We start from the raw sequence: 14217 nt of genomic DNA on the forward strand, positions 1-14217 counted from the left end.
TGGGGCTGATCTTGGGATAAGAACCTGTCACACTTCAGAAGGATAACTGGGAATTCGTTAAGTAATCAATATAATTAATTTACAATTCATAGATCAGGCTACACTGGGTCACCGAGTCCAGTCTCTGCTGGTGCAGCCAACTCCATCACAGAATCCCGGTCAGAAATGTATCCAGCTCTGGCTGCCAGCTAGTTGGGTTGTTTCCCCAACACCCCTCCTACTGGGGTGTATTTAGAGAGAGAGCAATCCGAGCCCTCTCAGCCTTCGCCTGGCCAGGCCAAACAAAGCCCAGCTCGTTCAGTCTCCTTTCATAAGATCAGCTCTCCAGTCCCCTCAGCAGCCTAGGAGCCCTTCTCTGCACCTGGGCCAGTTTGGATTCATCTTCCTTGAAGCAGGGTGACCATATTTATACATCCAGGACTCCCCGGACATCAAGCCAGAGGTCATGGTCCAGGAAGAACTCTGGAGGGGTATATTTACATTGCAATTTAAAACCTGCAGCTGGCCTGTGCCAGCTGACGAGGGCTCAGGTTAAGGGGCTGTTTAATTGTGGTGCAGTTGTCCAGCTCAGACTGCAGCCCGAGTTCTGGGACCTTCCCACCTCGTAGGGTCCTAGAGCCTGGGCTCCAGCCCAAATATCTACACCACAGTTAAACAGCCCCTTAGCCCAAGCCCGGTGAGCAGAAGTCAGCTGGCATGGTTAGTCTTAGCAGCTCAGCTTCGGCCAGTCCCACCCACAGCCCGTCAGCAGAAACAACAAGCACCTCCTAGCACCTGAAACACTGCCATCTCTTCCTGCTCCATACATGGTCTAACCACTAGAGGGAGGCAATGAGCCAAAGGGCTTTAGCCAGAGTGCTGCTGTGTTACTTGGGGTGAACAGACTGGGGTTTGTATCGACACATGCCAGCTCTGTGATTTGCAATCAATTAAATTAAATTTGGGGGTTGGACTAGATGACCTTCTGGGGTCCCTTCCAACCCTGATATTCTATGATTCTATGATATTCTATGAAAACAACACAATCACCTCCTCCAATTTTACTCCTGGGGGAGTTCAGTGCCAAAAAAATAAAAATTCTGAAAAATGCAGCAAATTTTATTTATCAAAACAACACTATATAATCATGCCAGTTTCAATTGTTTTGGTAATTTATTTCAAAATACCTGTCAGCAAGTATGTCTGTAAACAATACAGTGACACACAAACATTCCCCCAGGAGTAGAGTTAAAGAAACCCCCATGACAACCCAGTTCCTGCTTCTCTGCTCCCGCCCCCCGCAAAACCCAGCCATGGCCCCCCAGCCCAGACACTCACATCCCTTTTCCCCGCAGAGGCCAGCTGCGGTTCCCCACCCCCCCTCCAATTCAGAAGGAGAAACAGCCTGATGTTGGGTCCTGAGCTTGCAAGAAGTTTCCTGTGCACTGCCGCCTCCTTCCTTCAGGGCCTGCTGGAAACTGCGGCTGCTGGAAACTCTCCAGTTGCCTCCTCCTCCCCTGTATTCTATTTGCCAGCTGGGCTCTGCCAGGTCCAGTGGCCCCTAGTGGCGGCCAAAATCTCTGCAGCCCATTTCTGTGGGGGGGAAAGGAAATTCTGCATGCTCAACATTAATTTCTGCAAAATTCTGCACTGCGCAGTGGCGCAGAATTCTCCCAGAAGTATCCAATGGGAATTGTACCAGCGACCACTGGGGCTAAAAGTTGCAACAGGGGATCTAAAATGGGAACTTTGGCATCAAATACCAATCCTCCTGCTCCACCCCCTTCCTCCACACCTGTAAAGTATGACTGTGTGGGTAGCAGCTCCCGATCATGCTTCAAACATATTCAGGATGCAACTGAACACTGTAGCTTAGCCTTGTGCTAGTTGCAGACACCTTCTTAAGTGCTGACCTAGGCCCATGATATCAGAGCATCTCATGCTCGCTAACATGCAACTTGATGGCCTTTTTCCTGTTTGTCTGGAATGCGATAACTTGAGAATGACACATCAGCTCAGTTCCAGGCATTCCACACAAGTCCCCAAAGACCCAACCATTGGTAATGGCCAGGTTGGCTTTGGCTCAGTGCTGATAGAGGACTATAATATCATGTATGGTATGGGAGAAGTGAATAGGCAGTGCTATTTACTCCTTTACAGAACACTACAACTGGGGTCACCAATGCCATTAATAGGCAGTAGGTTTAAAACAAAGGAAAGTACTTCTTTACACAATGGATAGTCAACCAGTGGAACTCATTGCCAGGGGATTTTGAGAAGACCAAAACTATAACTGAGTTCAAAAGAGTATTAGATAAGTTCATGGAAGATAGCCATTGGTGGACCTATTAGCCAAGATGGTCAGGGATGCAACCCCATGGTCTGAGGGTCCTTAAACCTCCAACCACCAGAAGCTGGGACTTGATAATTGCCCTGCTCTGTTCCTTCCCTCTGAAGCATTTGGCACTGTCCACTGTCAAAGAAAGAATACTGGGCTAGATGGGCCACTGGTGTGATCCAGCATGACTGATGTTCTTATGAAGTGTAAGCATAGAGGTGGATGTTCCTGCTACTCCATGTGAAATCAGACTTGCCCCATCTGTTGATTAAAATTCTGGTATCCTTCTCAAGGCTACTCACCAGCTCAAACTTTATAGATTGGAGGGCAGAAGATATGGGTACAGTGCATTGTGGGAATGCTAGTGGAGGACTATTCAGATTTGATACCTGGTACCTGCCCCTCCAACACATCCACATTGAAGAGTGGGGCAGGTATAGGGTAGGCCTCAGCTGACCCAAGCACGTACCCATATCCCTCAGGTGAGCTAGTTTGCTCAACATCTACTTGCCCCGAGCATGCACTTCAGGGGTTTGAGTGTGGACAACAGGTGGGTTTGGGCACAACTTCAATTCGGACACAGGTAGAGTTAGCAGCATATACGTACATGACCTTCCCATGGGCTGGAATCCAAGCTCTGCATATCCAACCCACGTGGTATTTCCCTTAGATAAATCCAGTGGCAGAATGAAACTGAAAGCTGACAAGAGGGTGTGGAAAGCACAGTCAGGAAAGCCAAGGACCTCCGATTCCGACCTCCAGATGCAAGAGACATCTGTCATCCCTGTAAGTACTGGAGGGTCTAAAGCAAGGTACTGCAAGAGGGTCTAAAGCAAGCAAGTGATACAGCTCCAGGGGTGGGGGGGGTTAACACAGGATGGCCAATCCTGGGAACTGTTTGTCCAGCAGCTCTGGGGCAGTTCTATCTGTTCTAGTTCAATTTTTTTCTCCTGTAGCAGCTGTGCTTGAGCACCTGTTTCGGCCCAGGGGTGCTGGACCTGCCAGCTGCCCTGTGCCAGGGTGATACAAAGCAAACAGCCATGGGAAAGTGGCAGCAGCCCTGAGCTTGGCTCATGCATCTCAGGAAGATTGCACGGTGTAGGGAGGCCAGGCTTACACCCAGGGTTAGAGTTGCTGGACTGTCTCGCCCTCACCAGCAGCAAAGGGACACAGGAGTGGAAGGGATGAGTGTGTGTGCATGCACTCGCAATGTGGGCTTCTTGTGGCATGCAGGGCTCAGACTGGGATTGCACGCAGCGATGTAGTGCATTGTCACCTCTCTCCACTTGCTGTCTTGTTCGCCAAAATCTTGTCTTTCATAAAAAAGGAAGTCTCCTGGTGTCCTGGTTGAGAAACAAACCTAAATATATATGGACTGAGTGTAACTGATGCAGCGACACCTGCTTGAATCTGCCGAGAGTCTGAGCCAATTGCTCTGAGAGGGGGGAATTGAGTGTAGCTAGGAGTGTATGGGCTGAATGCTGGCACCGCTGAGTGACATCTCGTCTGCTACTGGTCAGGTTTGGGAACATGGAGTCACTTTGTCTTTAAGTCCAATCAGCCTGGCTATGGGATTTCACACGGTGGCCCCATCCAGGGGTCTTCATTGGAATTAAGCCAGGGATGAGGCCTGGCAAGTCAGAAAGGAGGTGGCATGAAACAGGAGTATGCACAAGGGATCATCCTTTTATTAGCCTCTAAACTCCAGGGCTGCTCAACTCCAGCCAGTTCCATGTCAGGGCTCCTGGGTTCTATTTGGCTTCCGGGAGGGAGTGTGAGTTTCATGGCTAGAGCAAACCATGGCATCAGGACACCTGGGTTCTACTCTTAGTCTCACAGAGGGGAGTGGTGTCTAGTGCTTAGAGTGGGGGATAGCGTCAGAGCTCCTGGATTCTATTCCTAGCTCTGGATGGGGAGTGGGGTCTAGGAGGTTGGGGAGGTGGGAGGAACTGAGAGTCAGAATTGCTGGGTTCCATCCCCTTCTTGTGGGCCAGAGCATGGGAGACTGGGGAACCATGACTGCTGGGTTCAATGCCCAGCTCTGCAACTGTCTCCCTTTTCTGACCATAAATCCCCAAACAGCAGAATCTTAAAGCATATTCCCCTGGGGATCTGAGATGCACCGTCTCAGAGCTGAGTTTGCCCTTTTCTATGGGTCTTCTCCCTTCCCCTCCAAGTCAGCAGCAATAGCTGGGCTAGCTGCTCTTTCCATGGCAGGGCTGCTGTCACCTGATCCCTCCCCCAGACTGTCCTGCCCATGTGCCCTGCAGCGTGAACTCGGGGCTGTCTGTGGCTCTGACACCCATCTTCAACCTCTTACGCTCATTAAAGAGGAGCGCTCCTCTCTCGGCCCCCAGCCCCACAAGGCAGGCTGAGGATCCAGGACCCCGCCACCAGGCCAAGACGATCATGCCTCTTTCCTCTGTAAGTACTGGCTGCAAAAAGAGCCCCAAGAACCGTCAGTCAAACCTTTTAGCTCAGCTGATCTCTGCAGCTGTTTGTCTGTCCCAGCTGGGTCATGCTTGTCCTAGTATCACTCTCTCATTTGTGGGGTGGGTTCAACGGGGGCAGGGCGTCTGATTACTGGGTCCCCCATGAAGGTCAGCTCTTGGCATGTGTCCTTGAGTTAAATATAGTCTTGGCTAGGCTGGCTGGCAGGAAGAGGAGGTCCTGTTACATTACATCTGGACTCGTTTCCTCTCAATGGAGTGAAATCAGGGAATATCACCCTTCCTCAATTACAGTGCCGCACTCTACCCTCACAAACCAGCTGCAGAGCAAGAGGGATTTGGTTGCTTAGTTGCCAGTCATTCAGACCGCTTGATCTGCGGGAATCTCTTAAATTCTGGGCTGATTTGCTCAACACTGTTACAACAGATAGCAGGCGTATCCTGCAGTGGGTGGTATGAGGCAGACAGACCTTGGGAGCTCATCTGGTGTTGGCTGGAAAATGTTGTGGTTTCTTTTTCCGTCATAGAAAGTTTTTGATGAAATATCAAGCTTTTTTAAATCAAAACTGGCTGAAAATTGAATATTTTTGGGCAGAAACTATGTATTTTTAGCCAAACACTGAATAATTTTGGCCAGAAAACGAACAGTTTTGAATAGGGTGACCATATGTCCCGTTTTGACCGGGACAGTCCTTTTTTTAAGCCCTGTCCCGGCTTAAAAGTTGGCAAGAGCAAACGGGACAAATGTGCAGTTTTGCCAAAAAAGTGGGGTGTGACCCCCAAGTAGGGTGTGGAGGAACGCGAGGGGTGGAGGGGGGAGCAAGTGGCACAGTCAGCCCTGCGTGGGAGAGAGGGCTCAGAGGAGCAGCGCGGGCTGAGCCAACTGCGCACGGGCGGGCAGCAGAGGGGGCTCAGGCCAGTCCCGCACGTGCGGGGGAGAGGAGGGGCTCGGGCCGGCCCCATGTAGTGTCCCGTTTTCCCCTTGGGAAAATATGGTCACCCTAGTTATGAATCAAAATTGCCAGAAACTGATTTTTGGCCTCAAACTGACAAAATATGAATATGTAAATCATATATTTTCAGTCAGAAACTACCAAAAGTTGAATATTTTTGGCTGAAAACTGCATATTTTTGGCCAAACCAGAGATTTTTTCAGCCAAAACTGATGAAACCAAAACAGTTTCACTTTGTCACAGAAATAAAATCACTTTTTGGTCTTTTGTAGGAAATATGATTTTTAAAAATGAAAACTTGAAGATGAACATTTCTTTCCATGAACATTTTTGTTATGTCAAACCCCAATTTTCCTTTGAAAAAAACGTTTTGATGGAAAATATATCCCTGGCTCCTATTCCGAGTGGTGAAGGAAAATCCCAATTTTTGAGCCAATCTCATAATGTCTCTTGCAGCTGCACTCCTGAGTTTGAACATGCAGGGTTGTGGCAATACTGTAACATTTCTGTTTTAAAATCCATTTATATGATTTCTGGCTATTTCCCCTTGCAACACCCTAAACATTTCCTCTCTGTGATGGGGTTCCTGGGGTATAGCCTGGCCTGTGGGACTGCTGAGCCCTCTGTCCCTCCAACCTGGGGTATCCTCACACACTGTGATGCTGTATCAAGTTACAAATCTCTGGCAGGTACTGCACCTACACAGCCATCCACAGACAGAGACACATCCAACAGAGTTACATGAATGCTTCTCCCAGCCACTCATGTACCCTCAATAGGGAGGTTCCAGCCAATTCCCACCAGCTCCCCAGCCTTGTACCCCAGAATTGTACCATCCTGCCCTGGTCAGAAGCCTGACCAGTATAAATTCATTACCCAGTCCACCCACCCCACTCCCATAATGTGGAGAGGGCACAGAATAGCCTTTGTAAACTGAGCTGAGATTTCCCAAGCACTTCAACCAAAACACAGTTTTAGGTAAAATAGAAAACATATTTGTTAACTATAGAAAGATCAATTTTAAGTGCTTATAAGTAGCAAGCATAGAGATCAAAGTTGGTTCCCTAAGAAATAAAATAAATTCACAGTTTAAGTTCTATAAACGAAACAGGATTTGAATCAAGCAGTGTCTCACCCTGATAGATGGTACAAACATGTCACAGAGCTTCAATACAAAGGCTGGAACTCTCCGCCAGCCTGGGACCACCCTCCCCAGTTCAAAGTCTTTGTCCCCCAGACCTTTCTTCCAGATGGTGAATTGGGGGGTGAGTGAGGCCAAGCCACTATGTCACTTCCCCTCTTTAGAGTTTCTTCCAGCTTGCTGGAAAGATCTATGGTTGTGACATGGGTGTCCGCCCCCATTGGTCAAGCATTCTCCATCCTCTAGGTGTTCTCTCTGAGAAATCTCCATTGTATACAGCTCCTGGGATAGTGGATTCTCTTTAATGGGCCATCAGCACATCTGGCTATTCCATTGTTGTACCTGAAAGGCTGGTTGGGGGTATTCCCAACCTCACAACACAACACACATAGCAAAACTTCATAACTGCACATACAAGGATAACACATACAATCCAACAGGATAGTAATGTTCAACAGATCAAGACCTTTAACATGATACCTCACAAGACATAGTTTGTGCAAAACATATCAATTATATGACAGGGGTGAGTATGGGGATCACAGGGTGTGGCTTTGAGGTTCAGAGTGCCACGCTCTCCTTCCTTGATGATACTTATGGCAATGAATCTGCCTCACGTCTGGTCTAATTTTAGCTTTTCTTTTCCAGCAATGAGCTAAACAGGTTCCCCAGGAACCACAACAATCTGGTGTCCATTCATGCTACTTAGATGCGATGCAAACACTTACGTTTCTTTTATCAGTTTCTGAGGATCTACATAGGTGACACATTTGAATTAGTCAAGGGGAAACTGAAATCCTAATTTCTTTAAAATACAGAGACTCTGAGAAAATAAGCCATTCTGCTTCTGAAGCTCAACGAAAATGCCACTTAAAGGGGTAAGTACTAACTGAAATGGTTTGTATACCAGAATAACTTGCAATTGGGCTTGTCCTTTATTCATAGATTCATAGAACCATAGATTCCAAGACCAGAAGGGACCATTATTCTATGATTATGATAATCTAGTCTGACCTCCTGTCTAACAAAGGCCAGCAAACTCCCCCAAAATTATTCCTAGAGCAGAGCTTTTAGAAAAAACATCCAGTCTTGAATTCAGAATTGTCAGTCATGGAGAATCCACCATGACCCTAGGTAAGTTGTTCCAATACTTAATTACTCTCACTGTTAAGAAGGAACATTTCGACTTCGACAAATTGCCATTTGCTGATGGAAAAACATTGCATAGAATCATAGAATCATGGAACTGGAAGGGACCTCGAGGGTCCAGTCCCCTGCATTCAAGACAGGACTAAGTATTATCTATACCATCCCTGACAGGTGTTTGTCCAACCTGCTCTTAAAAATCCCCAATGATGGAGTTTTCACAACCTCCCTAGGCAATTTATTCCAGGAAGTTTTTAGTTTTTAGTTAGGAAGTTTTTCCTAATGTCCAACCTAAACCACTCTTGCTGCAATTTAAGCACATTTCTTCTTGTCCTATCCTCAGAGGTTAAGAAGAACAATTTTTCTCCCTCCACCTTGTAACAACCTTTTATGTACTTGAAAACCGTTATCATGTCCCCACTCAGTCTTCTCTTCTCCAGACTAAACAAACCCAATATTTCCAATCTTCCCTTATAGGTCATGTTTTCTAGAGCTTTAATCATTTTTGTCGCTCTTCTCTGGTATTTCTCCAATTTATCCACATCTTTCCTGAAATGTGGTACCCAGGACTGGACACAATACTCCAGAAGAGGCCTAATCAGCACAGAGTAGAGCGGAAGAATTACTTCTTGTGTCTTGCTTACAATACTCCTGCTAATACATCCCAGAATGATGTTTGCGCTTTTTTTGCAACAATGTTACACTGTTGACTCATATTTAACTGATTTTTTGGCCCCAAACTGACAAAATCTGAATATTTAAATCACATATTTTCAGTCAAAAACTTTCAAAAGTTGAATATTTTTGGCTGAAAACTGCATATTTTTGGCCAAGATAGAGATTTTTTTCAGACAAAACTGATGAAACCAAAACAGTTTCACCTTTTCACTGAAATAAAATCACTTTTTGGTCTTTTGTAGGAAATATGATTTTAAAAAATGAAAACGGATCTTTTCCATGAACATTTTTTGTTATGTCAATACCCCAATTTTCCTTTTGAAAAAAATGTTCTGATAGAAAATTTCCCCCTGGCTCTTATTCTCAGCGGCAAAGGAAAATCCCGACCAAGCTCCCAACCCCTGCATAACCAGAAGAGGGTACAACCTCAGATCTGCCCTGAGATTCCAGGCCCAGCATGCCATAGACCTTAGTGATGCATGAACAAATAGCCCATCTGGAGACCCTGCCCCAGGTGCCTCCTAGTGGTAGGGAGAAGTGCCCCTCATAACCCACATGCTTGAGCCAAATCGCTTCTCCAGCTTCTCTTAGACACCCAGCCTCTGAACCACTCACCCTTCTGCCCATTTTAGTGGCTAACCCCTCTCTCTGGTTAATTGCACCATCTTCATTGTACATTACACACCTCCCCCGCATCTGATCCAGAATCTGTTACAGCTGCAATCTGGACCAGCTGGGTTCCTTAGCTCCAGGGGCAGAAGCTGGTGCTTTGGGCTCTGGTGTTTACCAGGTCAATCCCCTCTAGCAGTTGGATCAGCCACCCTGCTATGTTCTCAAAGTCTCTGCGGTGAGGGATTCCGTGGCGGAGAGGTAGGTAGGTAGGTTTGCTCCTCCCCCTCCCACTAGTCATGCTGATTTTGCTCCAACAGGAGGAACCGAAGCCTGGGGACCTGATTGAGATTTCCCGCTTTGGATACTGGCACTGGGCCCTCTACGTGGGCTACGGACATGTCATCCACTTAGCGCCCCCCAGTAAGCACCCTGCCTGGCTCTGTCAGTGTGTGTGTTTGTCGGTGGGGAAAGAGTGAATAGAGGGTGCTGATATAAGGCTATGCCCAGGGCCAGGGCCAGGTTGTTGGTATTGGGGATTGAACCTGGGACCTCTAGGTCTAAGATCATTAAGCCATCAGGGCTTGAGCTCATATAGATGGTATATTGCTTTAATATCCTCTTTCTTGTATGTTACACTTTGTTCCCACTGCTAAGACTAAACACTACTTTGGTGTAAGTCAGTGTCTGGTCACTGCGCACACCACAGGTCATAGGGGCCCAAAGGGAAGAACCGCAGGTGCCAAACCCAGTTGGACCTGCAGAGTAGGCAGGGCTGATCAACAGGATGCCATAGCCCAGGGCTCTGTTTAAGAGTAGGAGAATCATATATGATTCCACCCCCAGAGAGGTAAAGGCACGAGGCCTGACACCTGAGAGGGTGCACTGGGGACAAAGGTACAGCCAGCCCTGTAGCTGGGACACGTGCCCTGCTTGGCTTGGTCTAAGACACATCCCAAGTGATGGAGACTCCAGGGAGGGATGGAAATCTCAAAGTCCATCCAGATCTGTTAGCACACGGTCCATGTGTCTGTTCTGGATCCCCAGGTGAGTTTGCCGAAACTGGATTCTCCAGTCTGATGTCCGTGGTGGCTGATAAAGCCATGGTGAGAAAGGAACCCCTCTGGGCGGTGGTGAAAGGCGATGACTACCGGGTCAACAACAAGCATGACGGGAAGCTGCCCCGGCGGACTGTGGACCAGATTATCCAGGAGGCAGAGTCTCTGGTGGGGAAGACGATGCCATACAGTGTCACCAGCAAGAATTGCGAGCACTTCGTCACCAAGCTGCGCTACGGTGTGGCCAGGAGTGACCAGGTGGGGGGCAGAGTGGGCCCAGCTGTGTGTGTGTGTTTGTGTATGTGTGTACACACACATGCCATGTGAAGCCCTGCTATGTGTGCACCTGTAACCCACACGCCTCCTGGGTGTGGTGTTCTGTCCCATCTAGTGCCACTGAGACCACTTAGAGATTAATGAGTCTGCTCTCCAGCCTTAGCTAAGGGCTAGTTGGATTTTAGCTCATGCAGTAGAGGCTCATGCACTAAGCTCCAGAGGTCCCAGGTTTGAGCTCACCTACCGGGGGTCTGTCGGTGTTGCACACAGACCCCGTCCGAGATAGGGGCCCTGTCGTGCTGGGCTTTGTACAGACACACAGCAAGAGACAATCCCTGCCCTGATGAGTTTACAATCCAGCTAGACAAAGGATGGGAAGGGAGGCCCAGAGCAGGGAAGGGACTTGCCCAGGGCCAGGAGTAGAGCCTGGAATAGAACAAAGGGGACCAGAGTTAAGCTGCCTCCAGTGAACTGTGGAGGCCGGATGCTCTAAAATGGACTTTAACTCAGCGTGGTTCTTGTGCCATTTATTGCTGTGTTTAAAACCCCCTGGGCGATCCGGGGCCTCCTGACCAGGTTTTGTCTGTGCTTTGCAGGTCCGAGATGCCATGGTTGCAGGGGCAGTGGGGATCGTGGGCGTAGGAGCCCTTTTAGCGGTTGCTACATTCATTGGCACATTGCTCTCTGACAACAAGCAGGAGGATGAATAATGCAAACATCGGCCTGGGCCAAAGACCTGAGCAAGGTCAATGGGAGCTGATCTTTACTGGAGCTGGTTTAGCTTCTCACCTGCTTTCTCCTTTGGCATCACTGCCCTTGGGAGTTTGTTCTAATGGTTAATCACTTGCATTGTGAAACACTGGTGCCTTATTTCTAACTGGAATGTGTCTGGCTTTAACTTCCAGCCACTGGGTCTTCTCCTGCCTTTCTCTGCTAGGTTAAAGAGCCCATTAGTACCCGGGATTTTCTCCCCGTGAAGGTACTTATACATGTAACCCTTCTGCCCGTCAGAGTTGGCAGCAACAAGGGCCGGGTTCAATATCTAGGGGATCCATTCGAATAACACAATGCAAACTGGCTCGAGCCCCCACCCAGTGACCTGGGACAAATATATACCACCCCCGCTGGGTGCCTCCAAGAGGCAATACTTCCCCTCTCGCAAGCACATAGTCTGAGTGTAGCAAAAGCCTTTTAATAACAGAGAGAAACAATGTGGCATTATGTTGGGGAAACACCACCAACAGGATTCATAACACAACCGATGAGCAAAAAAAAAACCCACCCCAAGCAAATTGGGGCATGCCCTTTTCCCTTTGGTTCTTGAGTCCAGCAACCCCAAATCACCCAAAGTCCCAAAAGTCCAATGCCCCAAAAGTCTCTGTCCCTGGTCAGGGCAGCCCCAGAGTTCGAAAGTTTATCTGCGGAGCTTTACCTCCCAACCTGGGTGGAAATGGGACGGGGGTAAGAGGCACCTTACATGATCTGAAGCTGACCGCCCCATAGTAGCGCTCCGCTCCGTCAGCCGCCCCACGAACTCCTTCGCTCAGCTGCGCTCCGCTCTGCCAGCCGCCCCACGAACTCCTTCGCTCAGCTGCTCTCCGCTCTGCCAGCCGCCCCACGAACTCCTTCACTCAGCTCCACGGCCCACAAGCAGCTCCTGCCATCCACAAACTGCTCCGCGTCAAACTGCTTCACCAGCCAGTCCGCAAGGCACTCCAGCCATCCCGCAAACTGCTCCACAATATATCTTCAGGCTCCCCCACTACTTAACACAACATTCAGTGATTTCAGCTCTTAGGTGAATTCAGCTTGTAGTAGGGGAGCCCCAGTGCTGGTGCACTGTCAGCCCAAAATGAGCTCAGCAGCCTATAACTAGACTTCTGATGAAATCAAAATTAGCTCTGATATTCCACAGCGGAGAGAGGAGGAAGTGCAATTAGCATATAAGGCCCTCACCAAGAGGCCCATGCCACCAAGTATTAATACTTGTCCCCAGCCTCTCTCTATTCACAGTTTTGGAACCCATGACCCTTGCCTAGCGAGTGCTACTTAGTTGATGGTGAATCCCTCCATCATAACAAAAGGCCACATACGGTTCCAAGCACAGTTCCCATAATCAGGATAATAACAATTTATTCTTTCTGCCCCAATAACAGAGACACTGGGGATCCCACAGCAGCCAAAGTGACCATTTGGGCAGCTATGGTCTCATTCTAGGCGTGGTGGGTGTGCCTATGCAAATGAGATCGGCCCCTGAAGTTCTTTTCCACAACTTGCCACACCTCACCACCAGCTGTCAGGGTGGAGCTCATCCTGACACTGCTTACATCCAAAGTAATCAAGTCACCTCTCAACTGAAGCTAAACTGATTGAACTCTTTAAAGCTCTCCCTGGCAGGCATTTTTTCCAGCCCTCAAATCATTTTTGTGGCTCTTCTCTGCACCCTCTCCAATTTAGCAACATGAATGTTACAGCAACTAGTGTTTTCGGACAGCTGGGACATTCTTGGTGAGTGTGTGTATAAATCTAGCCAGCGAGATTCTGCAGCAGATCTACAAGCTTGCATCAGCATTAACATATTGTATGGGTCACGCTGAACCACATGTTGTTAAAGAAATAAAAGCATTGCTCACATGCCTGACACTTGGGTACAACCGCTCTCTGAAGGTATTAGACACAAGTGTGTTTAGCAAACACTCCCGAGGCCTATTCTACACTCAGGAGAAGCCCCAGATCAGCAATATTGTCTTGTGATATTTGTTGCTTTTCTTCAAGCCCCAGCTCCTGGAGTCATGTGAGTTTGAGGGAATCTCAGCTTACAAAAGGTTTCTAGACCTCCCTTGTGTAGAGAAGGGCTTGAACCACGAACACCATGGCACCAGATGGCAAACACAAAGAACCCCAATAGTTGTACTTGTTAAAAATAATTCACACCTCTCCTGATCTTGGGTGGGGGGAGCTGACTCCATGGTTTTGACTGTGATGATTTGGGGCTGGCAATACTAGAACTCCCATCAGCATAATTACTGCAAACTCCAGTTAGTTCCCTGATTGCTCAGTCAGGGCCCTTCCTGCGCATGCTCCTGAGCTCTGTCATACTGAGGGGAGGCCCCAGCCGGGGCCCCAATCAAGCAAATTCTTTAAGTGCATGCTTAACTTTAAGCATCCAAGAAGTACCATTAACTAGCTGGGCATGGATCAGACCCACTGCCCTAGCAAAGGAATGCCCCATAGCCCATTTCCCAACCCACTGAGCCAGCCAGTCCCCCCACCCTAGCACTGGCCTGGAGCTGCCACCGCTGAGCAAGGAAAAACCCCGTATCCCATTCCCCAAATCCCTGAGCCAACCGGTCTACCCAATGTCAGGCTGGATTGGAGCTGGCACCCTCTAGAGAAGAAAGGGCCCAGATCCCATTCTCTACCCCCCCTGAGCTAGCCAGTTCCCCACCCTGGGGCCCGATTGGACCCAGCACCCACTAGCATTTGACCCACCCACAGCCTGGGCCACTCTGAAACTGGAGCCCGCATGTAAGGTCAGTATCTCACTTTCAGTTCCCTTAGCTGATTCTTTCCTGAAATCATGTGGCTT

General features: G+C 48.5%; 1 protein-coding gene across 2 annotated transcripts; it reads left to right on the forward strand.

The window, feature by feature from the left end:
* Window positions 1-2991: 2991 nt before the first annotated feature.
* Window positions 2992-13269, forward strand: LOC125639830 (phospholipase A and acyltransferase 2-like). 2 transcript variants are annotated; one of them, XM_048857565.2, is made up of 5 exons: window positions 2992-3103; window positions 7680-7739; window positions 9615-9717; window positions 10342-10610; window positions 11225-13269. In XM_048857565.2, exons 2-5 carry the CDS (start codon window positions 7725-7727, stop codon window positions 11336-11338), a joined length of 501 nt encoding a protein of 166 aa, XP_048713522.1. In that variant the 5' UTR covers window positions 2992-3103; window positions 7680-7724; the 3' UTR covers window positions 11339-13269. The 2 variants fall into 2 exon arrangements, with proteins under 2 accessions (XP_048713522.1, XP_074986516.1); XM_075130415.1 differs by lacking the exon at window positions 2992-3103 and adding an exon at window positions 4596-4741.
* Window positions 13270-14217: the final 948 nt, after the last annotated feature.

Source organism: Caretta caretta, chromosome 7, assembly GCF_965140235.1.
Source record: "Caretta caretta isolate rCarCar2 chromosome 7, rCarCar1.hap1, whole genome shotgun sequence".
Lineage (NCBI taxonomy): Eukaryota > Metazoa > Chordata > Testudines > Cheloniidae > Caretta > Caretta caretta.